At 33.7% G+C, this 27,152-nt stretch overlaps 1 protein-coding gene across 7 annotated transcripts; it reads right to left on the bottom strand.

Moving 5' to 3' along the window:
- Positions 1-393: 393 nt before the first annotated feature.
- On the bottom strand, positions 394-26,327 carry LOC143244739 (sesquipedalian-1-like). 7 transcript variants are annotated; one of them, XM_076489942.1, is made up of 6 exons: positions 26,268-26,316; positions 25,212-25,280; positions 24,474-24,553; positions 23,266-23,313; positions 14,622-14,713; positions 394-7,542 (listed from the first exon to the last, which is right to left on the bottom strand). In XM_076489942.1, exon 6 carries the CDS (start codon positions 7,369-7,371, stop codon positions 6,649-6,651), a length of 723 nt encoding a protein of 240 aa, XP_076346057.1. In that variant the 5' UTR covers positions 7,372-7,542; positions 14,622-14,713; positions 23,266-23,313; positions 24,474-24,553; positions 25,212-25,280; positions 26,268-26,316; the 3' UTR covers positions 394-6,648. The 7 variants fall into 7 exon arrangements, with proteins under 7 accessions (XP_076346057.1, XP_076346059.1, XP_076346061.1 ...); XM_076489944.1 differs by lacking the exon at positions 25,212-25,280 and having other exon boundaries at positions 26,268-26,327; XM_076489946.1 differs by lacking the exon at positions 25,212-25,280 and having other exon boundaries at positions 26,264-26,298.
- Positions 26,328-27,152: the final 825 nt, after the last annotated feature.

Consider the following 27,152-nt stretch of genomic DNA (forward strand, 5'->3'; position numbering starts at 1 on the left):
CACTCAAAAAGTTAATAATAAGGTTGGTGGCTGTTTGGAATTAAGCACAAAGCTACACAATGGGCAATTTGTGTTTTGCCCATCCCAGGTATCAAAACCTGGCTTCTAGCAGTGTGGGTATGTAGACATACTGCTGTACCACTAGAGGGTAATAAGGAAACTAAATAACAACTGTATTGTTGATGTCATTATCACAGTAATACTGAACATATAAAAGATATGCAAGTTGTTTACACCACTTTTCATCTAAAACTGTAGATGTAGTAAAATTTCACGTGAAAAACTAAAAAAAAAGAATATATCGATCTAGTCAATCAGAAAAATAATATAAGAGTTTTAGTTATTAGTGTCAGACCTTATATTTTAGAAGTAACAATAAAAAAAGGAAAGAGAAACAGTGATACACAGATTTAATCCTTTATCATAAAAACATACCAAATAAGAATAAGCTTACACTAAAAAGCACAATAAATTCTTTACACTTTTGACAGATTGACCCATCTTTATCAAACGTAATGAATTCCCTGATAAAAGAACCATCTGTTAAAGGTGCTAGTGCATTATCAGTGATACTATAATGTGATTTATCAAGCTTTGTGATCCTTCTTAACCTTTAATAGTATAATATTCCCACACAAATATAAAATGGCAACATCAATGCTGAACCCATGTTCAATAGGACATGAGATAACATGGTAATACCTATTAGTACAAGAATAACTGGTACTGAACAATATGTAAATAAACAGTATATTATTTTGTAGATTTTACTGTCAACTGGCACAAAGAACAGTTTCACAACAATGAAACTCACAGTCAATCTGTCCTCAAAATTACTTTTAGAAAAACATATAAAAACAACAAATTGTGTTAATCATGAACCAAAAAACATGATGAAAATAATGCAATTAGTCACTAAAATACTGTACAATATACACCACTACCACTTTTTCTTTATGTGCCAGATGCATAACTCATAAACTATTACAATCAAACAATAATATACTAAAAGACTACAAATAATGATGAATTATATATTCTAAAACATTTAACATATTAGAAAAAAGAAAGCACACACACATTGGGTATATGCTAAATATTTGTATGGAAATAAATCCAACTTATTAATGAATCACACATGGAAATAAATCTTTGGTCCACCCTTTGAGATTTGAAAGTGATTACATCTAAGAAACAATCTGAAAAAAAAGTATGGCACCTTATTAGTGGTTAAAAGATGTGAATTAAGAAATATGTTTATCAGTACATTTTACTGTAATTTTCTTTAATGATAACTTCTTGGACATGCTCACAATCCAAGAGCATAATGTTATCTACAGAACAAACCACTATGATGAAATATAATAAAGAATAAATTTACATCTAAATCAAAACCTTTTTCTTGTTTTATTTTGTGCAACATTTCAGGAAGTTGTCCTTTGTGAGGTAACAAAACTGGTGTTACAGTGGAATTAGGTAAAGCAAATAAAAAGAGCCTAATTGTATTGTAACACAGTCTTTACTGCCTGACAAAGGGCATCTGCCCAAAACATCACACAAAACCATAAAAAAGTTTTCATTTGGATGAGTCAATTTATTATTGATAACATCTTATGGAACATCACTCATTCATAAGCACACCTACAAAAGCTTATGTGCATAGAGAAGCATCACATCTATTATGTAATCTTTTTCTTTTTTAACAGAAAATTAGTATATCAAATAGCTTTCATTCACCATATAACTTTATTTTACTCTTTAATTTTCTTCATTGATGTAATCAGAAACTTTCACTTTAGACTTTACAAAACATCCTAGAAATGTGACATTAATATCCAACATCCATTTAAGACAATACCATCCCCACTGTATCCCAAATAATTCAACTGATACACAATGATTTTTTTTCAGAATTGAAATGTTATTTTTACAAAAAAATGTGAAGTTAATTCTTTTTGGTTTTTACTCTTCACCTCTACTGAAGTAATTATTTCTAAGAACAAGTGTGAGCTGTATATAACTCCAAATATTCAGTTAAAATAAAGCTTCCTTTTATATGTAGTCTTAACCATTTGAAAGATTCTGCAGTACTTATCACTTAATATTATCATCCATTTGAGTAAGTTATTTAGACAGAAACATTTAAACGTCTTATAAATTATTCCTAACTGTTGAAAGATCTTATCCATTTACCTTCAATGAATTCTAAAGAAACTGAAGGTTTTTATAAATAATTCAAAAATGATAATGATATTCTAATAGCTATTATTGATCATGAATTTAATTCTCTAATATAAAAAAATTAAGTCCTATATTATAACATTTACATTAACAAATTAATAAATCCACTTAAAACAATAAAAATGCTTGAATGATAACTAGTTTTAAAAAATAATGTTCCACACAAAAAAGACCACTGCAATCTCCTCTAATTTAAAAGAAAATAGTGGATGCTAGAAAATAAATTCTGTGTTATTTATTTTCAAAATATATAGCAAATTCCACTCTAAACAGTTTCATATTGTGTATAAATACTTCTGTGAAAAGTGCATCCTTCATTTCTCAGTATGAAAATATATTTTGTGAACAGTGGGCTGTGTTAACTTGAAAGCCTATTCTACTAGTGTGTGTGTGTGTGTGTGTGTATATATAAATACACAGTATTAAAGTAACTACATACAAAAATACACCACTGCAGTCTCACAATAGTAGGGGTTATTCTTTCCACACAAGTCTGTACAAAAAGCTGGAAAAAATATTTCCTTACAATAAAGTTTCCTTCTGGAAATAAAAATAAATGGTGTTTCATACTTCTATTTCAATTACCACTATACTTTTATCAAGATTCTGCATAGTAGTGATGTGAAACTGAAATAACAGAAGGTTAATATGTCAATCATTTAAATCACTTTTATTTTAAGTTTTAACTGTTATTACTAGAAAAACTTGAGACAATTAGTTATTTCAAAATAATTAATCAGATTATATATATTCCTGTGTATTTGTTGTAGGCAAGTAGCAACAACCAATTCAAGTACTTATTAATGTGTGTTGTAAGCAGGTAAAAACAGTTACTTCAGACATTTTAAAGTTAGTAAGAAATGTATGTATATTTTTATACAAATTAAAGAAAAAAGCCAACATTTAATAATACACAACAAATTTGTCCCCAGCCTCAAAATAGAATAAAAAATAACTTTACTTAATAACTTTACTGCATAATGAAAAATAAAATACTGTAAGATTGAGGATAGTCTCGTACACTCTTACATGTTTTAACAACTTACTAAGTCATCATCAGGAGTGTAATGTTTGGAAGAGTTAAAACCTACATACAGTTTTAAAATTCATATGATCAAATTTAGACACAATTTAGTTTGGAAAATTTCCCATCATCTATTAACAAAAATTATTTTTGTTACACATGATTACTTTAATAGACTCACAAATATTACTACCACTGATGCTTGCAGGTTGTACTAAAATAAGATTTTCTTTTCCCCACTGAATCAAGTTTGTTCAGTTAAAGGTAAGATCTCTGTATTGCTATTACTAACACTTTTATATTTATTTATTTGTTATGTATGTACAAGAATATGAAAATTAATCCAATAAATAAATTCCATACAATGGTAAAAGAAAAAGTTAAAAATTGTATTACCTTAACACCTAAAAAAAAGAGCAAGGTTTAACTAAAAGTCAAGTAGTAGAATTATATGCTCTAACTAAAGCCCCATAAGACTGGGAACAGTTTGTACCTAATATTATGAGTTCCATGTACATTGTAGCCAAATTCATATCCAAAAGGTTCTCATTTTTAAAGAACAAAACTAAATACACAGTTAAGAAATCATTCAAATTTGTTGAAAGAATGATATTTTAGTGTATTTCATGTTGTTTTATTGTTTACTAAAGTACCTACATGAAAAGCTTTGCATAATTTAAGAATAAAAGAAAATGAGAATTCAGCTTTAGAAATAATAAATACAATTAACTGCAAAGAAGAAAATGTTAAACAGTTCATGTTTCCATGTTAATAGTAAAGTTTATAAACAGAATGAAGGTTTAACTACAGCTTCTTTTGTATTTCCATTATTATGAGATTTATTCATGGGCAGTTTTGAAACTGAAATTTCATTAAGGTACATTGATGACACATTTTAACATGACAGCATAATAATGAAAACTTATTTTTGCTAATTATCTTAATAACACTGACAACTTTAAGTTTACAAATGAAATTGAGAAAAATAACTGTTTGCCCATGTTGGACATTTTAGTATGAAAACATAACAAAAAGCTGAAATATGCTATTTACTAAAAATCATTCTTGGTAATAATATCCCCACATCAAAAATTATGTCACATCAGTTCTCAAAAAAAGTCACTGTTTTTTATTCCTATATGAATAGAATTTCAAAATTATGTTGTAAAATGGAACACATTAAGGAGTTATTATTAATGAAGTATGTAGCAGGAGAAAGAGGTTTTAATCATGATATTGTTGACAGAACTGACAAGAAATTAAAAAATGTGAATTAAAAATATTGTTAAAATCAATTCTTAAAAAAAATAAGAAAACTGAGTATCACTTCTACTCATTTAATTTTGTCAACAATTTTAAAAAAACAAGTAAATAAATTTCCCAACAGAGAAATCACAAAAATGAAAAAGGTGTCTGGACATCATTGTTGGAAGTCCTTTGATAATTGAAGATGATGCAGAAATGTGGGAAAGAAAACATCAACAATTGAACTGTTAACTGTGCTTCCACAAATTGCGTGATCATAGCTCAAAATAACTGGCACATTTCTTTTCACAAGTGTTGTATTGTACTGAATGGGAAACTAATTCTTCATAAACTAAAGTCTTCAGAATTCTGTCTTTTGGCATATGCACCACACGACCAGCCAAGTACAGCTGTCTTTTAAGAAACAGCTTTTATATGCATGGCATGTCAGTGTGCTTCAAGACCAACTCATTAGTAATTTGGTCTTCCCAAGATATAATCAGGATCACTCTAACATAATTATAGCATATTCCTCTAAAGAGGACATAATGAACACTACTAAAATGTTAGAAATAATAATACACAAACCTCACCTTTAACTGAACACATTATCAAAGCTAAACACTTGAATCAATTGGGAAAAAATTTATTTTAATACAATCTGCAAACATCAATGGTAATAATACCCATGAATGTACAGAGATAATAAAATTTAATGAAAAATAATTCTAAAGTATTAAATATAAATGAAGGACCAGAGTGAAATATTGTTAATATGTGGTGTAAAATTTTTTAATCCAAAAATGTAAATTTGATCATGTGATTTTTGAAATTGTATATAGGTTTAAACTCTTGCAAAATATTGCACTCCTGAGAATGGTGCAGAAAAACATTGAAATGTACAGCAGCTTTTTCCAAAGTGAAGGCACAAATAATCCCTTGAAGGTAAATGATTATGGAAGAGTCAATAGTATAGTAAAACAAATTCAAGCATTTTAATATACTTCTTATTAATGAAAATAATAAGTAATTACTACAACACAGAATTTTAACATGTATCTATGTATTGTTTCTTGCCACTTAACTCACTTTTTCACTAATTAAAAAAGGGGGGAGCATACACGAAAGTATATTTATTAAAGAGGGCATAAACAGCAAAAGTTTGGGAAACATTGGAGTAAAGTATAAGAGACTGTTCCCATTCTCTCAATATTTTATCTTTATACAGTAAAATTACTGGGTAAAACTTCTTTTTATTGATTTTGAGGATGGGAAAAGTCTCATTCTAAATTTTGTATGTAATATTAAACATAGACTTTCTTTTATAAATCTGTGCAACTTCAAATATTTGTCCATATATGTTGTCCATGGATAACCATATTAGGTTTAAATGTATCCATTCAAGTGTGTTGCAAGAAGATAATATTCAGTTTAAGTATCTGTCTGTTTTTGTTACAGGAAGATAATATTCAGTTAATATGTATGTCCATTTTTGTTATAGGAAGAAATCAATATTTGGTTTTATCATGGGAAGAAAACATCCAATTCATATATCTTCCATGTTTGTTAAAGAAAGATAACAATATTCACTTTACATAACTGTCCAAGAGTCTTGAAGAAAGATAATATTCAGTTTAAATATCTATCCATATTTGCTATATGAAAATAATATTCAGTAAAGTATCTGTGAACATGCATTGTAGATAAACCAAATTCTGTTTAAATATCTATCTATAAGTATCGTAGAAAGATAACACTACTCATATTAAATATTTGTAGGCAGGTAACAATAATTTTCAATAATATCTAAAAATAATGTTGACTCCTCAAAGGAACTCACCCAAGTTAAGTTATTCTAATGTTGAACAATTAATGATTGATTTAAGTGTGAACTAAAGACAGTTGTGAAATCTTACAACTTCATTACATCAATGAAACTCCTTTTTGACTTTGAATAAATATCTAAACCATTGTCAAAAGGATTTTACATGGTAGATACATACAACATACAGAATTCACATTGATGACTTATACTACTAATCCATATAATGTCTTATCTGATACTGTGTAACCTTGACTACAGAGATGAAAAATATCAATATCTTATTCATTTTAACACTTTTAGGAATTATAAATGTTCATTCAAGCTGTTGCAGATTGTTGCAATACCTTTTGTGCTTCTGCTCCTCAAAGATCTTACGAAAATGTCTTCCATAATATTCATGTAATTCAATGAAAGACTGCTTTGATCCCATAAGTTTAGTAGAATTGTCATTAGTTGTTTTTTTTTCATCTTCAGTGGCATCTGACTTAGACAGATCTTCTGCTTTGGTATTGAATGGGTTAAACCTTTGGTTACCACCTGCTACCTGATGACGGCAGAGGCAGCTGTCAGAGCGGTTCACTGGTAAGCTGTTCCTTAGTGGCTGGGGAGGAGACATTTTGGGTTTTCTTTTACGTTCTGCTTCATTGACTTCATCTAGTTGTCTTTGCAGTTCAGCAACCATTAACTTCATGTAGTCATAGCTTGCACATGCTAAAGCTTTCATCCAACTTTCCATGTTTTCCTGACTGTCTGCACTAAGTATATATGTCCTATTGCCAGCACTATGAAACATAATTTTGAAAGCAAACAATTCTTCATTTTCAGCTAACTCAATTGTACATCCTTCTAAAATAATCAAACCTATAGGATCTTTATCACCTTTCTTTTCAAAGTAAAATAAAAGATTTCCTTTCAAAGTAAACCATCTTCTTTGGAAACTTTTATTAACTTCTCCTCGTTTCAGCAGCCAACCTTCTCTATCAACAGGAGTTTTAGCAACAGCAAATTGAGCTAGGTTTTTCTCATTTATCTTCATATTGGTAAACCAACTCACAAATGCACAAATTTAATATAACAAATAAACTAAATCACAAAACTAATTAATTAATTACTAAGAAAGATAAAACACAATCTAGGTGTCCATAACTAGCTGAATCTCTCAAGATGAAAAGTCAGATCTTGAAATACAAAATGTTTCTTCTATCACCTAAACATAAATAAAAAAATAAGCAACATTTGCTTCTTTAGATTCACAGTATTACCTTTAGCACACATATTTACAACTATAATGTACCAATAACTTAACTAATTATTCTACAATTCCAAAGCAGAAAAGTCCTCATTGTGATTACCACTTATTACAGTATACTCCCTTCTACTTTGGACCACCCAGATTTATAGTCATGTTCTATTATCTTTAATCTGTCAATAAATACATAAACCAAGTCAAGCATTTCCATAGGTACATCAATACATCATCTACAAAATTCAGATGGCTCTCAATGTTCCAATGTGTTGAATCATTATTTTCAATAGCCTGTTCTCACTCAAAGTGAGTTTGAACAGGCAAAGGTCAAAGTATCCATGCTCCAACACTGTATAGTTTCATTCAACATGGCATTATGTATTCATTAACATTTTAAATAGAATATACAGGTTGATTGATTGATTTAGTGTTTTATGGCACAAAGCAGCTAGGCTATCTGTGCCAAACGTCCAGTAAAAAGGTAAAAATAAATTAAATGTAGTAAAATACAGAAAAGGAAATGAAGGTAAAACAAAACATCATTGAAAAACAGAAAAAGCATAAAACCAATGTTGACACCTAGTTTACAATGGTAAGAGAGAAAGCAAAGTAAAAGAAGTTGTAAAGTATTTACTCTAGCAAAATGGTAATGATCATAACCCACCAGGAAGACTAACAGGTAAGTTCAAGAACCATCGTCAGTCACCTAAAGTTGGCCTTTCCAGTCCTGGTTCCAGGTTATGTATCATAGCAACCATTATCAAAATGTAAAATAATAGAAGTTTTAAAAGACATATAGCAAAATTGTAATAATGAGTAGCCAAATGTCCAGTAAAAAGGTAAAAGTAAAGTAAATGTAGTAAAATTTGTAAAAGCAAACGAAGGTAAAAACAAAACAGCAATTAAAAACAGAAAATTGCATAAAACTGATGTTGACATCCAGTTACAAAGTTGTAAAGGACTTCCTGTAGCAGAATGGTAATGATAATAACCTGCCAGGAAGACTAACAGGCAAGTACCACAACCACCATCAGTCACCTGAAGTTGGTCTTTCCAGTCCTGGTTCCAGATTATGTGTCATTACGGCCAGTACCAAAGGGTAAAGTAATAAAAGTTTAAAAGACATGCAGCAAAATTAGAATAACAACTCGCCAGGACAACTAACAGGTAGTTCAAACAGCAGCGTTAGTCACCTGAAGTTGGCCTTTCCAGTCCTGGTGTCGAGTTATTTAATGTTCTGGCCATTTTTCAATGTCAAATTGAACTAGAGAGAATGAAACTGTGAAAAGGGAACCACAATTAAAAAGGTGTAATGAATAAATATTCAACACTTAAATGAGATTAAAAAGATTAATGGCCATTAAAAAACTAAAAACTTTATCAAGGTGGACAGAGTCACCATCACCAATAAAACTGTGCAATGTTACAGATAAACCCTGAGAAAAAACATGTTTAAAATATTGCCATCGTTGAGAATCGTAACGATGGCAAGAAAGTAAAATGTGGCTGATAGTGATTTGAGTGTTACACTGGTGCATCAGTTCCAGATAAAAGAAAACTATGAGTTAAAAAACTGTGACTAATGCATAGTCTAGTTAAAATAACTTCCTCCTTCCGAACCTTATGGAAGCTAGATGGCCAAAGACCAATATAGGGTTTTATTTGAGAAAGCTTGTTTTCGCGTCGCTCACTCCAAGTGGACTGCCAGCTGGCACGGAGCTGAGCCTTGAATACAAGACCACAGTCCATGTACGGAATAGGAACAGTGGTGATAGTGCCTAGGCAGATAGATTTAGCTGCCATGTCTGCAAGCTCGTTCCCGCGAATACCAACATGACCTGGTATCCAGAAAAACTGGATAGAAGTAGCAGTTAATGAGAAATGGGCCAGTTGGTTTTGAATATCAGTGAGAACAGGGTGTGAGCCAACGTGTAGCGATTCCAAGGCCAGTATAGAACTAAGCGAGTCAGTATAAATAGTGCAGTTGGAGTACTGCTCAGCTTCAATATGATCCAGGGCAAGAGATATGGCATTCAGTTCAGCAGTGAACACAGAAGCTGTAGAGGGGATTCTGCGCACAACCACCAAACTGCAGCAAACCATAGCAGAGCCCACTGAATTACCTGATTTGGAATCATCTGTATAAATGGGAACAGTATGATTGTTTGAAAAATGTTCATTAAATAAATGACGGTACTTCCAATCTGGAGTATCTGCCTTTTTCAGATGACTGAAAGAAAGGTCATATTTGGGGGCCATGGTGGGATGGGCTGACCTGCAGAATCTGCAATGTTATCCAAGGACAGACCCAAGTCATCCAATTGGGTCTGGATGTGAAGGCCAAACGGAGCAATGGTAGATTGTCTGTTCTGAAAAAGTACGGCCCAGTGAGGAAGGAAAACACATCCCCATGTGGGATGCTTTGGTAAGGAATGAAGTTTTGAAGAATATAGTAAAGATAGTTGCATAGGGTGAAGGTGCAGAGAAGGTTCATGAGATTCAACATATAAGCTTTGAACTGGAGAGGTGCGGAAAGCCCCAGTGCAGAGTCGAAGTCCTTGGTGATGAATGAGGTCTAGCAGAGCCATAGACCATTGATCCATAGTCGAGTTTTGATCAAATAAGAGCACGATATACCTTTAACATAGAACATCGATCAGCTCCCCAACTGGTAGTAGAGAGAACACGGAGGATGTTCAGTGCTCTTGTGCATTTGACCCGTAGCTGCTTTAAGTGTGGTATAAAGGTCAGCTTATGGTCAAAGATAAGCCCCAAGAACTTGGTCTCAGGGACCACTGGCAGTGAAATTTCACCGATATGAAGTTCAGGATCAGGGTGAATACCCCGTTGGCAGCAAAAGTGCATGCAAATGGTTTTAGAGAGAGAGAAATTAAAACTGTTCGCCATAGTCCACTTCAGTACACGATTGAGGGCAGTTTGTAGTTGCCGCTCAATATATCTCATGTTCGACGACTGACATGAGATATGAAAGTCGTCGACATACAGCCCATTCGCAATAGTGAGAGGGATTTGCTCAGTGATGGCATTTATCTTTATACTGAAAAGTGTGACACTCAAAAAACAGCCGTGAGGAACTCCAAGTTCCTGTACAAAAGAACGGGAAAGTGTCAAACCCACATGAACTTGGAATCTCCTGTCCATTAAATAATTTTTAAAAAATATGGGCAAATGGCCACGAAACACATATGTATGGAGGTCTCACAAAACACCATACCTCCATGTTGTGTCATAAGCCTTCTCAATGTCAAAGAATATTGATACAAGATGTTGGCATTTGAGAAAGGCTTCTCTGATTAATGTTTCAAGTTGAATTAGGTGGTCTGTGGTGGAGTGCTGTTGTTGGAACCCACACTGGGTGGTGAGAGGAGGTTGTTTGATTCGAGGAACCAAACAAGGCAAGCATTAACCATCCTTTCTAAGGTCTTACAGAGACAGCTCGTCAAGGCAATTGAACGGTAGTTTCAAGGAATCTTGGGATCTTTCCCTGGCTCAGAGAAAGGTAAAATAATAGCCTGGTGCCAGGCATCAGAAAAAACATTCTCCTGCCAGATCAGGTTAAAGACAATTACAAGGACATCAAGAGAAGCAGGAGATAGATGGTGCAGCATGTCATAGTGTACATCATCAGGTCCAACAGATGAAGGGCCATTTTCAGTTCCACCAGTGTAAAAGGATAATTATAGTCAAAGAGACAGTCAGTTTGAAAGGAAAGAGGTAAACGCTCTGCCCGAGTCTTGATGGCCAAGAAGGTGGAGGAACAAGCAGACGTTCTAGATACCTGGCAAAAGCTTTCACCTAGAGTATCAGCGATGCTCCGGACATCAGCCACCTCCTGACCATCAGAGAGTAAGATCAAGAGGAGGACAGAATTGTAGTGCCCACTGACCTTTCGAATCCTGTCCCATATGACCTTGGAACTGGTAATAGAAGATATGCTAGTTGTGAACTTAATCCAAGATTCCTTCTGGCTTTGACGTCTTACCCACCTAGCATGTGCACGGGCCCGTTGGAAAGCGACGTGGTTCCGAAAGTGTGGGATATCTACGAAAAGTATCCCAGGCCCGTTTTTGAGCCTTCCATGCTAAGTGGGAAGCAGGATTCCACCACGGATGAGGATATCGTGGAAAACGTGTCGAGGTTTTAGGAATACACTGAGCAGATGCTTGTATAATACAGCCAGTTACCGCTGCCACACAGTCGTCTATTGATGGCTGATTCACGATGGCAGGATCAAGTTCTGCGAGAGCAGTGAAAGTGGACCAGTCTGCCTGATCCAGCTTCCACTGTGGCACGCGGGTGGGGTGGCATCAACCACGGCCAGTCTCTCTCAAAAGTACAGAAAAATGATCATTGCCTAGTGGATAATTGTCAACCCTCCATGACAAATGGGAGAATAATGAAGGGGAGCAAACTGAGAGATCAATAGCGGTAAAGGACTGACTAGGTGCATGAAAATAAGTGGAAGAACTAGTATTGAAAAGAGAAAGATTGTGATCAGAGACCATACGCTCTACAGATCGGCCCCTCCCATCAATAACAGTACTTCCCCAGAGGGGATGATGTCCATTAAAGTCCCCCAGGAGTAGAAAGGGAGACGGCAACTGTTCAACGAGAGCATCAAGGTCTGATTGATCATATGTCTCTCCATGGGACAGGTAGAGAGAACAAACAGTGATGGTATGACCCAAGGAAACACGGATGGCTACAGCCTCCAAGGGTGTGTTGAGTGACAAAGACAGGGTGGGCACATGCTGATCAACCAATAGTGCCACCCCTCCATGTACTTGTCCATCACACAGCCTGTCATTTCTGTACAGAGAAAACTGCCAAATGGTGACAATATCAGCAGGTTTTAAAAATGTTTCTTGTAAGGAAAGACACACGAGATGGTAGGAAGCAATCAGCGTTTTGATATAATCCAGATTAGAACATAAACCTCGACAGTTCCATTGTATCAAGGTGGCCATTTTTAATGACAGGTAGGCGAAGTGGCTAGACAACCCTTCTGTTTACGACCATGCCTTTTTTCCTTACTGTCCTTAGTCGGAGGAGGTCTATCAACATCCATGGATCCTGCCCTGGGTTGATTGGGCAGGTCTTTGTTATTGGAAGGGAATTCCAGTGACTGAGGATGCAAACGAATGATTGTTTTGCCTCTTGGAGTGGGAGAAAAAGATGTATCAGAAGAAATGCCTGTATTTGAAACTGAAGGATGTGGATCTTGAGGTTTGTTGGAATGTATGGAAGGAACAGAGATGGGTGTGGAAGTCGATTCATCAACCTTTTTAACCATGGAGGTCAAAAGGCTTTTCATTTGTTTTGAAAATGATTCTATTGGAGGCACAGAGAGAGATATCTACACTCCCACTGTAGTTGTGGAATGAAATGCAGCAGCATATGTCTGAGATGGAGTGGTGTACAGCAATTTCCGAGCCTCAGAATAACTTATGTTATGAGTCGTTTTCAAACACTGCACCTCTTTTTTCCTCGAACCATTTTGGGCAAGAACGAAAGTAGGAAGGGTGAGAACCATTGCAGTTGATGCAATGTGGGTCCATGTCACATTCATAGGCATTGTTGTCCTTGCCACCTCAACGAGCATATGTCAGGGAACCACGACATGATGTCTTTGAGTGGCGAATCTCTGACATTGGAAACATCAGAAGAGGGTTTGGTATGTATGACCAACCCTGCAAATGAGATAACCTGCCTTGATGGTGGCAGGTGCACGTGGTGAAGTAAATGTTAAAAAGAGGGTATTTGTCGGCAGTGTAACTCCATCTTTGCGAGTGGAGATGCACCTCACTGCAGAAACTCCTTGAGTGGAGAGACCAGTGAGAATCTCCGACTCGGGAACGTTCTTCAAATCCCTTTCAACAATAACTCCTTGTGAAGAATTCAAGGTAGCATGGGGTGTACCCTCATTTGCCTTTGAATCAAGAGGGGTTCACTGTGTTGGTATGTGGATGTTTCAACCAATATGTCACCAGATCGAAGTTTCTTTACTGACTTTGGAGAGCCAGCAAGTCCCTCTCGTCCCTTCTGAATAAAAAAAGGGGATATTTGCCCTAAAGGTTTTTCCGAAAGAGAATGTAATATAAGAAAATGAGGTATGTGTGTTACTGATGTTGAAGATTGATGTTCTGAGTATTCAAGGCGTGGTCGCTACCCATTGACTGTTTTTACAATTTTATTTAAATTTTTGGAGGATCCATGGGAAAAGAAAAATTTTGGTGCCCACTGACCCCACCCACCATGAAGCCCTACAAGGGGACGCACTACAAAGTCATGCAAGGACAATGCAGCAACGCCAGGGTTTCGTGAGCACTATACCCAAACACCAGCATCAGGCACAATGTCCACAACACCCGTTGAGAACTTCCAACACTGGTACTTGGTTGACTCTAGCCCAAGTGGACCAGCCGATTGACCCAAGGGGGGCCACCCAAAGGCCACCCATCTACAGGAATTCGAGGCCAAAGTGGTGTGTTAGGGTTGGACCCCTCAACCACCAGGACACTCTCCTCCCCTTCACGGGTCGCCACCCACGGCAAACAAGTGGGTGGATTTTTAGATTCCAGAGAAGGTAACCAGACAGAACAGAACCTTCCCTGGGAGGTCCCCTCACCACGTACAGGAATCCACACTGAGGGGAGAATATACAGGTATCATGAAGAAAAAAAATTAGATATGCAATTATGAGATTGTAGAGATAACACACAAGTGCAACCTATAAATTGTATGATGGGAAAATATATTTCTGTTCTTCACATGAAGATCACCTTACACTCCAACTGGATGTGAATACTTATTCACAACTATCATTTTATAAATTTGAATTTCTTACTGTATATTAAATGGGTAAACATTCAAATATATTGCATGTAAAAATAATTTACTATCTACAAAATTATTGATAATTATAACACAGCATATGGAAAAAGATCATTTGGTTCTTCATAACTGTCACTGCATACACAAACACATGCCCTTAAGAAAAGCAAAAAATTTAAACCCACCCTCTGCATTTCAGGAAATCATCAATTCATTCCATAGGTCTCTTGTTGAGTACTGGCCTTCAATACTTCCAGCAACCACACATTTCATTACCCTGTCAGAAAGATAAAACTGTCTTAACTGGGATGTATCTTATCTTTCATAAATCTTTAAACAATACATATATAAATATCCAATAGCTTAATGTTATCATCCGAATAACTCTTAGCTTTCTTCCATCTAAACACTCTGTAATACATTTGTCTTTCTCCAATGCTTGCTAGTGTCATTTTTAGCCAATCTTTTCTATGACACATTTTAATTATCTAGATAATAATTAAGATGCAGTACTCACGGCAGAGTGATTTTGCTTCAGAATTATCTCCTAACTAAAGTTTGAATGAGATAATGATGTTTCAAATTATCATCATCTTAATGACACTTCAGGCAGAATAAGATCCAATAAGAAAACCCCTACTAATATGGTAACATACTGCAAAAATTATCCCAGAACAAAGAATTAGCTTCCTTGATAAAAGATAACAGATCAGTAAAGCAAGATTTTCCTATGGTGAATCCATGTTGGCTTTATCTTATGGTACCATATTTCACTAAATAATTTTAGTTAGACCTTTTAACATTTTTCCCCTGACAAAAATAAGACTAACAGGCTTAAATTTCCAGTGTAACACACCATATAAAAACAGGAGTATCATAAGCAACTCTATATCTTAAGGTGTCTTTTTATGTCTGTTGTCTTAAAGATGTCATGGTACTGTTGTGGTGAGGTATTCAGAAAAAACTGGATAGAAACAGAAGCTAAAGAAAAATGGGCCAGTACTTTTAGAACATTAACAGGAACAGGGCAAGAACTAATGATGAGCAATTCTAGGGCCAGTAGAGAGCAAAGAGAGTCAGCTTCTACATGATCCATAGCAAGAGAAATGGTATACAACTTAGAGAGTCAACAAAGAAACTACAATGAAGATCCATGCACTCATCCATCATTTCAATATAACAAAAACTGCCAAAAGATGACTATATTGGTACATTTCAGAAATGTTTCCTGTGAGGAATTATACACAGGATGATAGGAACCAATCAAGGCTTTAATGTCATCCAGGTTAGAATGACAATTAGAATGGAAACCTCAACAGTTCCACTGTATCAAAGTGGTCATTTTTACTTAGGTGGAGGAGAACTGGGTGAAAAACTCTTCATTTTATGAGCATGTCATTTTTATTTATTAGAAAGAAGTTAAACTTCCATGGATTCTACCCTGGTATAAGTGAGCAGGTCTCTGTCAGTAGATATAGGTTACAATAACCAAGAACATGAATAAATAATCATTCTACATCTCGTGGTTGAAGCAGATGCTGAGGCCAAAGGAAATGGGCCCAGGCAGTTACTGGAAGGAATGGTGAGAAAAGAGACTGGAGTAGATGTGTACTTGTCAACTCACTAATCTATACGAGTCAAAAGACTTCACATGGTTTGAAAACAACTCTGTTAGAGGCATAAAGAAAAAAAAAAAGATCTGTCTGCACTCCCACAGATGCAGTGGAACATAGTGCAGCAGCATACATCCATAATGGAGTTAGAGACAATAACTGGTGGGCAGCATAATTCCATCCTTATGAGTGGAGATATGCCTCAATGTAGAAACTCTTTGGGTAGAGAAACCAACAATAAACTCTGTCTTAGGGACATTTTTCAAATCCCTCTCAATGATCACTCCTTGAATAGAATAGCATGGGAAGTAACTTCAATGGGCTTAAAATTCAGGAGGAGTTCACTGTGTCTTGGATTAGATATTTCCAGAATGTAGCTTCTTGATAGACTTTGTAGAGCTATAAAGCTAATCTAACTCCTTCAGAATGAAACAGGAGACATTTGCCCTAAGGATTTATCAGAAAAGGAATGAAGAATTAAAAATCTAGATACAGCATCTGACAGTGGCAGTGACTGTGTAATAGTCATCTATGCATAGTTGTTCACCTATAAGTTGTTGTTTTAATTTTTTTTCCTTCAAGGATTTGGTTATCCATAATAAATAAAAGAAGATTCAGTGCCCACTGACCCTACCCACCATGAGGCTCTACAAAGGGACCCACTACAATGCCAAACAAGGACACCTCAGCAATGCCAGGGTTTCATAAACACTATACCTAAACACCAGCATTTAACAATGTCCACAATACCCACTGGAAACACCCAATGCTGGCACTTGGTTAGCGCTAGCCCAACAGGACCAGCCAATTGACCCTAAGGAAGGAGCACTCCAAGGCCACCCAGCTATAAAAATTCAAGGCCAAAGTAGTATGTTGGAATTGGAATCCTCAACCACCAAGATCCTCTCCTTCCCTTCATAGATTGTCATGCATAGTAAACACTTAGGTGGATGTTCAGATCCCAGAGGAGGTAAACTGAAAATACAGAACCTTCCCCAGGAAGTCCCTTCACCACACACAGGCATCCACAGCAAAGGGCCTTAGTACTTCAGTTGTTTGTTGGACATTGCTTATTTGCTATGTTTACTTTTTATATTTTTTCATTACCTTTTTTTTTTGTGCATGTGTGTGTTAGAAACTGAGCCAAGTGCAGTAATGACAAGAACACTGAGAGACAGTGGAAAGGGAAGTATCTTAGAAATGTGAAAAGTACCATACCAGAACACCACCACCTTACTCTCAACAGAATAATTTCATAATTATTTATGCATTTCTCTCTCTCTCTCTTACATACATATATTTCACTAACACATTCAGGATGATTACTCCATAATTTACCACCCTAGTGGCTTGAATGAAAAATGGTAAGGAATCTACTACTCCACTGGAAGAAAAAGGTAGAGAAAGTGCAGTAGAGAGCCTAGAAGAATGACAACACTTGAGACAGAGCAATGGGAAGAAAAGTGATGAAATGAGAAGATAAACTAATGTTATAAAGTAAATGTAAACCTGTTTAAATTTATCAACAGCCAGGGCAAGTGGATGATCAGCCAGAAACTAAAGAGAGGTAATTAACTGGTAAATGATAAAGATTTCACAAGAATGAGTACCCCACAGGAGGCATAACCCACAAAAATTAAGAGGATTGAGAGGTCACTTCTAGGAAGAAAGTGTGTTGGGATTGGAAAATGAACTTGCAATGAGGGCAAACCATTTGTAACATGATCCTCCAAAAAATATATGTCAAGTTCATGGATCTAAAACTGGAAATCCATTGTTTACCACATTGTTTGATAGGATAAAATGAAGCAAAAATCTAAGTAGGGGGTAAAATAGATGTGAAAGACAAAATCAAGAAGAGAATCTGTCTGATGGTAAATTAAGGCAAAAAGGAACTAAAAAGTGTATAGAATGAGGTATATCATTACAAACTTTCAAAAGAGAGACAAAAAGATCTTGATGAAACAATGTCATGATAGGGTGGAGGAGAAATGACAAAAGCTAGGTTGTCTGAAAAGGGGTTAAGCCATTATGGGAGGAAGGTGAGGAATACTGGGAGCAGGTAGGATGGACACCAGCCCCCAAGGGCACTCAAACAAAACTAATGGTAAAAAGTGTAAATTATAAATTAAGTAAAATTAATGGTAAGAAATATAAACCATAAAGAAATATGAAAATGAAAGAGTCAACATAGTAGAAATGCTAATACACTGTAAGGAAATAAACATATGTATGTGATGTCACATGGTAAAAAAAAAGATATTTAACTTAATTACTGATTAATCCATAGAGCAACAGGTAAACCAAAAATAATAGACAATAATAAGCCTAAAGGAACAAGATATTTAACCTAATTATTAATTAATCTAGAAGCAGAACTCCAGGTAAACTAAAATTAACAAATACTTGTTATGCCTAATTGAACAATACAAAACAAAGGATATCACTAAACATTAAAAAATCTTAATCTAATAATAAGTATGTACAATAACAGAAGAAGTTTGTGTGGGGCCCCTTACAGTAGTGAACTGAAGTTAAGGCTGACAGATAATGTATATCCACCACAACGTTGGTGTACCACTGGGAGTAGGCCCCCCTCTAATGCTAAAAAACATTGTGGGCAGAAGATGCTGGAACACACAGGTAGCATTACACTAGTATAGCTATGGTAGGAAAGTTTTCATGAACTTTCCAATAATTTAGAGAGTTGCATTTTTAAGGAGTGCAAGAACCATTGAGATAGATATTTATCTCTGTATTCATAGACCACAAGTCAAATTTAAACCAGGATCCAATTTCACAGCAAAACAAAAGACACCTTATTGTCCATACTGAGTAGCATTACACTAGTATAGCTATTGTAGGAAAGTTTTCATGAACTTTCCAATAATTTAGAGAGTTGCATTTTTCAGGAGTGCAAGAACCATTGAGATAGATATTTATCTCTGTATTCATAGACCACAAGTCAAATTTAAACCAGGATCCAATTTCACAGCAAAACAAAAGACACCTTATTGTCCATACTGAGTAAGCCAGGCATGAACAAACTTCTTCAGTGGAGAGTTATCAAGATTGAAATTATATCTAGACTGTTTCTGTCAATCTCAAGTCAACAGTCCATAAATACATGGCACTAAATAAGCAGAGGTAACAATTACCTGACCTAGAATGAAATCTGTTGCCTCTTTAATAGGTGTCAGTACTGTCATCAAATCTGCAACCACAGTTCAGTCAAGAAAAGTTTTGACCTACCAGTAACTTATTCTGGGAAATCTTCAATAAAGACTTAATCATAGTAATTTCCAGGTTCCATTGTGTTAGTGCTACCAACTGAAATATGGCCTCTCCCTCAAGTAGATCAGATGCTTGCATTGATTTTTGAATGTAGCCCATAAAGCTGATGTTTTGGAAATTACTTTTAAAAGTGATCCAGCTTTGTTCATGCCATCCATAACCACAAGTTGTAGAGTGTGGGAAGAGCAGGGGTAATGTTCAGGAAGAAATCTGGATAAACTGTCTGCTGATTTAGATTCATCCAAAAGTTCATCTTCAGGATCACTATATGAAGATGAGATATTAATATCTCTCACACAAGACAATGTTTGAAGTTCAAATCAAGTCAAGCAAAAATTCTTGATCTTGTTGAATGCATTATCAGATGTCACATACGACACCTTTTTGTTGATGTTACAAACTTGTTGTTTCATCCCATTGCACTGCAACATTATCAAATGTGTGATGCCTCTTGAAACTCCAACATGCCAGCATGACTGTTCACATTTTCAAGTGAAGTATAAAATAACCAGTGATTCCTAGAACACTGCATTTGTCTGCTACTCTAGATATCTATAGTGAAACTGATGTTAAGGAAAAGTTACAGTAGCAAGATCACATTTTGTAGGACTTAATCAAACATGCTCTCAATCAACATTGTGGTCAGATACTTGCAACTGGGAAGAATGAGCTGAGAATCCATGGCTGCTATTAAATCTTGCAAAATCTTCTGACTCCACTACAGAAAAATAACAATGTACTGGTAATAAAATTACAAGTTCAATAGTCATGTGCTTCTGATAAAAGAGTGTAGACCTATATTTAATAAATTCTGTACAGTGTATTGCTATTTCAGACTGCTGGACCTGGGGCATAAATACCAGAGCCAGGTGTACACTCTATAGTTCTGCCTTATGTTTGTTAGAAGTACAAAAATCCATCTCAGTTACATAGTATATAATGTAGTTTATAATAACAATAAAAAAGTATATATCATAATAAATATCTCACTTATAAAATATATAACAGTTTACAATACTAAATAAGCAAAAGTTATAAGAAATATAGTTTGGTAAAAGAAAGGAATTTTGTTTGCCTGCATTATATTGTATAATTTACATGAAAAACCACAAAAAAGAATTGAAAAGGCTTACATTCAGATATGTTACCACAATAGAAGCAATTTTTTCCTGAAGTAGAAATAGTCTTTTTGCCATATTTACACTTTTCTTTGACGTGACTAGATATAGCATGAATTTGAACATATACTACTGAAGACAGTTTGTGGCCATCTCAAATTCTCTCAAGAGACTTTAACAGATTAATAACCATATAATACAGTAACCTTTAAAGTGGTTGAAAAATACTGACAGCAATGAGACCCTTCTTGCCACATCCTCCTGTCGCATGCTCTCTTTCAAAATTTGTATAGTTCTCACTGATATTCAATACTACACTACTTATGACCAATCAAAAGGCCAAGGTTTCCATCTATCAACTGATGGAGTATATTACATTTTTTATCCTGAACAGATAAGTGTTAATTTCTCTTTCAGTACAAACTTTGTTCCCACAGGAAAGCTTCTCATGGGAACAAAGTTTACAATAAAAAAATTTAGAAAGTACTTTCTTGATAAATGTAACCTGTACTACGTAAAACACAGGACATACATTTTTTTTACTTTTTATTCCTGACCCTCCAACTTTTAAAACTTGACATAGCACATCCAAACACTACATTAATAATATTGCAAAGAGTACATGATTACTAAATAGCTTGATGCCAATTTTAATTTCTAGCCTAAAAACTTAAGTCAAATGCAACCCATTTTTAAACTGTTCTGTTAGATTAACTATTTCATGACAGGTTTGGTATTAAATATATTTATAGTATAAATACTTTGTGTGTGTGCAACTTTTAATGCATCATACATATATTCACAAAATTTGGTAGACTTTTGTAAGAATTACAAGTTTTTCTACACAAAATCAAATTTTTTAATGAAGTATTTTCACTAAAGCTTTGTTTGTGAATATAGTGTTTTGTTATTAGTCCGTCTGCAAAGTGATTTTGATGTTATGATTAAAAATTATTCTTATTTCCAAAGATCTCAAATATTTGTGTAATCTCTAAAACCTCCTAAATACATTTCAAGTACTTATTTTCTGCAAGACTTTATATTCTGTCTGTTCTTTTCTCTACCATAACTATGTGCAGTCTATCAATCTGACTAACCTCATAACCACCATGAAAAGAAAAGGAAAAAATATGAGAAAAATGCATAATTTATATATTCTAGAATGACTGCAAATTATAATGTGATAATACATGTTTAGTCTAAATAGACTAAGTTTCATAATGTTATATATTTATTATTTCTATTATGTTGTATTTATAAATATGGCTGGCTAATAATAAACAACTTGCATTGACATGGCACCTGTGCACTCATGTTACCATATCCAATGATATAAAATTGACCTTTAATCTTTAGTCTTTGCCATCTTTTAGTGAACTAGTATTTTGTAACATACAGTCACATTTCAATTACTGTACATTATACATGTATATAGATTATTACTATTAGGTTGAGGAATAATTTGTGAGCATTTTTAAATAATTTCATTCAAGCATTACATGCAAGACTATACAATACTTCAATGCATGAACACATTACACCCAAAACATTTATTATGATACTTTATTTCATGTAATACCTAGGTATATAGTATGCATTGTTTTAAACGAAATTGCAAGAAATTAAATGCGAAAAGCAGATGGTGTCGAAAATGCTCGATTTTGTCCACTTGACATTCCATTTAATGAGCTGAAAATGAAAGCAAAAATTAAAGACATATGAAAATCAAACACACCATCTATTAGATCAAAAAATTATCTACCAAATCACATGAAATATTTTGCGAAAGCATTTCATTTATGAATATATTTTTTTAACTTGTAAAAATGCTCACGAATTATTCCTCAACCCAATATTTAGAAATAAGTTAAACTACTTTCTCAAAGTATAGAATAGTAAATGAAGAAGTAATGTAAAGAATTTTCTTTTCTAGCTACAACACTTGAGCTCAATTGCTGCTGAATGTAGGTTGCCAAGCCTTTTAAATTTTCACACATGGATATATGATACAAAATATTTAAGTTATATATACAGTTGAGCAACCAAAAAATCTTAAGTTACTAAACAGATACCATATAATTCCACTATAGTTTGTTAAGCTCAGTAACTAAGCTGTAAAAATTTGAAATTTTCAGCAGACTAAAGAAACAAACTACCTCCTGAAACCATGGTTCAAAAAAGCCTTTAACAGATTAAAATGGTGAAAAACCCTCTAGAAGGACATTCTAAGTTGTCAAATGGTTATTCACATCCCATACTGAAGCAAGTGTACATAAGGGACTGTTTCCAGAAATGAAAAGAGGAGAATGGAGCCATTGTGTTTGATTCAGTACATAAGCCATACCTCAGCAAAGTAAAAATGATACAAGGTCCTTATTTTATATTCTAGCTTTTAAATATCAGTAATTTGATTTCCTAATTCATACAGAACTACAGACTTTGCATTTTGATGTTACAAACATCTAATTTTGACCAGTGCTTCATTTGCCATACCATGTAACACACAAAAATTGATATTTAGGTATGTTCTTTTAATATTTACTTTTAAAATTAATAAATTAAATTTACAATACTAAAATTTGATTTACAAATCTATAATTTCATACCAAATTTATTTACATAAACTAATAAAATAGTGGTTCAATAAAAGTTTGAATGCAAGTCAACACACATGATAATGTGAACTTTGATCTGTGACCCATTGAGATAGGGTTAAACTATATATTAATATAATTTATTTTCAATACAGTGTTAGAGATGTTTCATCAAAACATTGAAGACAATAATTACTCCCAACTACTCACCAAACACTATAGAACCATCTTCAGTCACCTTTATGCAAATCCATAAACCTGAAATATAATTTTTAATACATGTGAGGTACATGAATGGAATTCAACTGTGATAAAGATAACAACTAACATGCACCTAAGTGCAATATTTAGTATAATGACAATTAGTGAAATATGTTTCATAATTAATAATATAATCAAAATATGCATTGCTACACACGTATTTAACAGTTACCATTAGATGCATGCTGTACACTCCTACAAGAAGTTTGCAGGATTGTTCAGCCATAAATTTCAAATGATTTGTTTAAATATGAGACAGTCTAAGCAAATGTTAAACATAAGACCTCTGAGTTTAACTACTAGACCAAAAAAATGACATAAAAAAAAAACACTTTAATAATAACACTGAATATTTGAATAAAATTAAATAGCAGAAATGCTATTTGGGTACAATATAGCAATCACAGAATAAACTCCTACTATACTTTTTTTTAACATTCATTAATATGGCAGTGTCTACCAACACAATTACTTTTCTGATAGCATAAATAACTTACTCGCACAGTCATGAGAATCAAGTATAAAACTACATAGTTGTGGTAGAATTAACAGAATCAGTATAATTTAAGTTATTGTGTCATTATCCTGCTTCAATGAATGTAAAGAAAAAGTTGAAAAAATTTGCAATGGATAATTTGTACAATTATAACTGCTAACAATTTAATAAGTAAAAAAAAAGACTTTAAAAAGTAAGAAATCCATTTGATGAATGTTTGAGTAAAGAAAATATTTATACAAGTCATTAATCATATACTATGGAATATTTGTGAATGCAATGATAAAATATAATTTTTAGGTATTATAAAAATTTGATTATTACAAAAATAAATAATTTCATACATGTTTTAAAATGAAGGGATCAGTACTATTTTTGTTATTGTTTGTTTTCAATACTTATCTAGTTGCAAGACAATATGCATTTAACATGCATTAAACAATGAAAGATACAAAATCAAAATTGTAATAATTTTGCTTTCAATGACAAGGATAAGAAGAATTCTTTTGCATAGAAGCAAATTTTTGCAAAAACAAGTCATTTTGTTTATCATTACTTTTGGCTTATAGTTTCTTTTTAATAAATTTAGCTTTCACACATAATATGTCTAGCACAAACCACAAGTAAGCAGTGCTTTCATTAACAGAATGTTTCAACATACTATATGCTTGTAAGTTTCATGCTGATTCCAAAAATTGAATTGTGCAAGTCTCATGGGATTCCCAAGCTTTGATTCCAAACCTATATACATAAAAAAAAACGAATCTATGTTCAAGTTACAAGCTGATCCTAGTTTATTGCCATAATATACAATTATTTAAAGTTTTTTAATAATAAAATTCTAACATGGGCTTAAACATTTAAAAAAATTTTTTTAGTTCTCTTGTAATGATTGGAAGAGTAAATTGTGACCTTCAATAATCAATGTCTACCATCTATGTAGTATTGAAACATATTGGAATACATCAACACCATTTGTAACATTTCATAACACACATCCCAAGCAACATGAAGATACACAACAAGTCAATGTTCAGTGAAAATAACTTGATTTAGAACATGCAATATGACAAAGTTGCATAGTTACAATAACATTTAACATAGTACTGTCTTCTAAGACCTCAGGTTTTTTTTAACAGGGCTTTCAAAATTGATGTGCTGAAAATGTTGAATATATTACTTTATGCAACTCTTGGAAAAGACTTAATAATATAAGAGAAACTGATGGAAAACTCTATAAATTTATCAATAAATTATCTTTCATTCATAATTTTAATTCTAAAAACATTTCAGAAAACACTAACTGCAATGTAAATAGTACATCTTATCACATCCATGCAAACATCCAGCTCATTCTGTCCAATTGTCAATATAACCTTGCAAATAGCCAATATACTACCTTCTGTCTATTGACAGAATGCTCATACTAATAGTCTTAGTCCACTAGTATAATCATTTCCCTCAGAACCTAAATGTTAGATGAGACAAGAAACATAAGACAAACATTCTCTTTTCAAGTATATTAAATTACTGTTATTCATAGTACGAGATGCAACATGGGTTACTCATGTTTCTAGTTGTATTAAGGATATACTGACACATTACAGAATAACTTAGATCAACTTGGAAGTATAACAAGCATATGGAAAGTCATCTTTAATTATAGTAAATGCAAGGGAAAACATCTGGGTTATCATAATGTGGATTACATATTTATGTCATCTGGAACTATCTCTATAGCATTACTAAAGAAAAGGGTTTGGCACTATAGCAGCTAAGTCACTTATACCTTCATTGCTAGTAGTAAAATAAAAAAAACAACATAATACAACATGGGACCTGTTGGTCTAAACTGGCTAATTTCCTAAACTTTTTGAGATCCCCTCTTTTCAAAATCAAATTAAGAAAAGGCAATTCCAAAGATTTTAGCCTGTCCTCTTATAGCAATTTCCATTCTACCTATCATTCTATTTCCATTTTCTAGTATTATTAACTATCCTATGAACCTTTTCAAAAATTTAATATCCTTACTAAATTAAGGATCCTAAAACGTAATACAGTAGTCAGTTTTCTAAATGTGGCTTAACAACGGGCCTATGTGATGAAATTATATCCTTTTTAAGAGTATATTTAAATTTAATAGTCTGTAGATACACTTAACCTAAAATTATATTTCGCATACCAGTACCAAAAGCTTGAAATGGCATAAGTCAAAACGTTGAATAAGCGAAATTTTCTTGAAACTTAATACAAAGTAATAGTAATAGTTAGTGCTACTACATTAGTACGTAGGACTCAGAGTATTTTGAACTTGATTTACGATCTGAACAATTAAGACTTATATAACGAAATATGAACTTATACATAGCTTATATAATAATACTAAAAAATATAAATATTCTGCAAACTTGTTAAAATCTATACTACACTATACTTCTGGAACAAACATACCTACCTAGGACTACTTGTGACAACAACAAATACAACAAAATCAAGCTGACATCTAACGGGCTTTAGGCTTTAATTTATAGACCTAAAATATAATTATTAATATGTGTCAAATATATCTATTCTACACAATTATAATAAAGTTTGTTTGTGTTGTGAATTTTGCACAAAGCTACTCGAGAGCTATCTTGCTAGCCGTCCCTAATTTAGCAGTGTAAGACTAGAGGGAAGGCAGCTAGTCATCACCACCCACCGCCAACTCTTGGGCTACTCTTTTACCAACGAATAGTGGGATTGACCGTAACATTATAACGCCTCCACGGCTAATAGAGCAAGCATGTTTGGCGTGACGAGGATGTGACTTGTTGTAAAGAAAGTGAATCCATCATATGCTTTAAATAAAAGTCCAAAGATACAATATTTAGTCGATTATTTATTTTTATTTAACTTTTTTATGACGTTACGACTACTCGTATAGCCATCATCAGGTAACTGTCTCTATTGTATCTCATGCACTTTTCCACAAAATAGAAGCAGTTATTTGGTAATAGCCACACAAGTGGTGAAACGTCGTTAAAAAGTTAAGTAAAATGCACGATCCACTTAAAAGCTGTATCTTTGAATTTTTATTTGAGACTGAGTGACTTATTAGTTGAATATGCTGACGTATCTGTGGTACCAGATAACCAACTAGGTCGTACTATGCAGATTCACCATCACACAGATACAGGAAATTTACGTCTGATAAAGCAACTGTTGCATCAGCTTACGTGGCTGCCAGTGATGAAGTAAAGTGGATATTTAAGGATGGGGTAATAAAAAATCTGGAGAGTGTTTGATCTTCTGGAGTAGCGATTATCAGAAAGAAAGAAAGTATGGCAGATTCTGTATT

Source organism: Tachypleus tridentatus, chromosome 2 (genome assembly GCF_004210375.1).
Source record: "Tachypleus tridentatus isolate NWPU-2018 chromosome 2, ASM421037v1, whole genome shotgun sequence".
Lineage (NCBI taxonomy): Eukaryota > Metazoa > Arthropoda > Merostomata > Xiphosura > Limulidae > Tachypleus > Tachypleus tridentatus.

What these genes read in the sequence shown, in the direction of transcription:
- LOC143244739 (XM_076489944.1), bottom strand. Translation starts at nt 7,371, where the DNA reads ATGAAGATAAATGAGAAAAACCTAGCTCAATTTGCTGTTGCTAAAACT.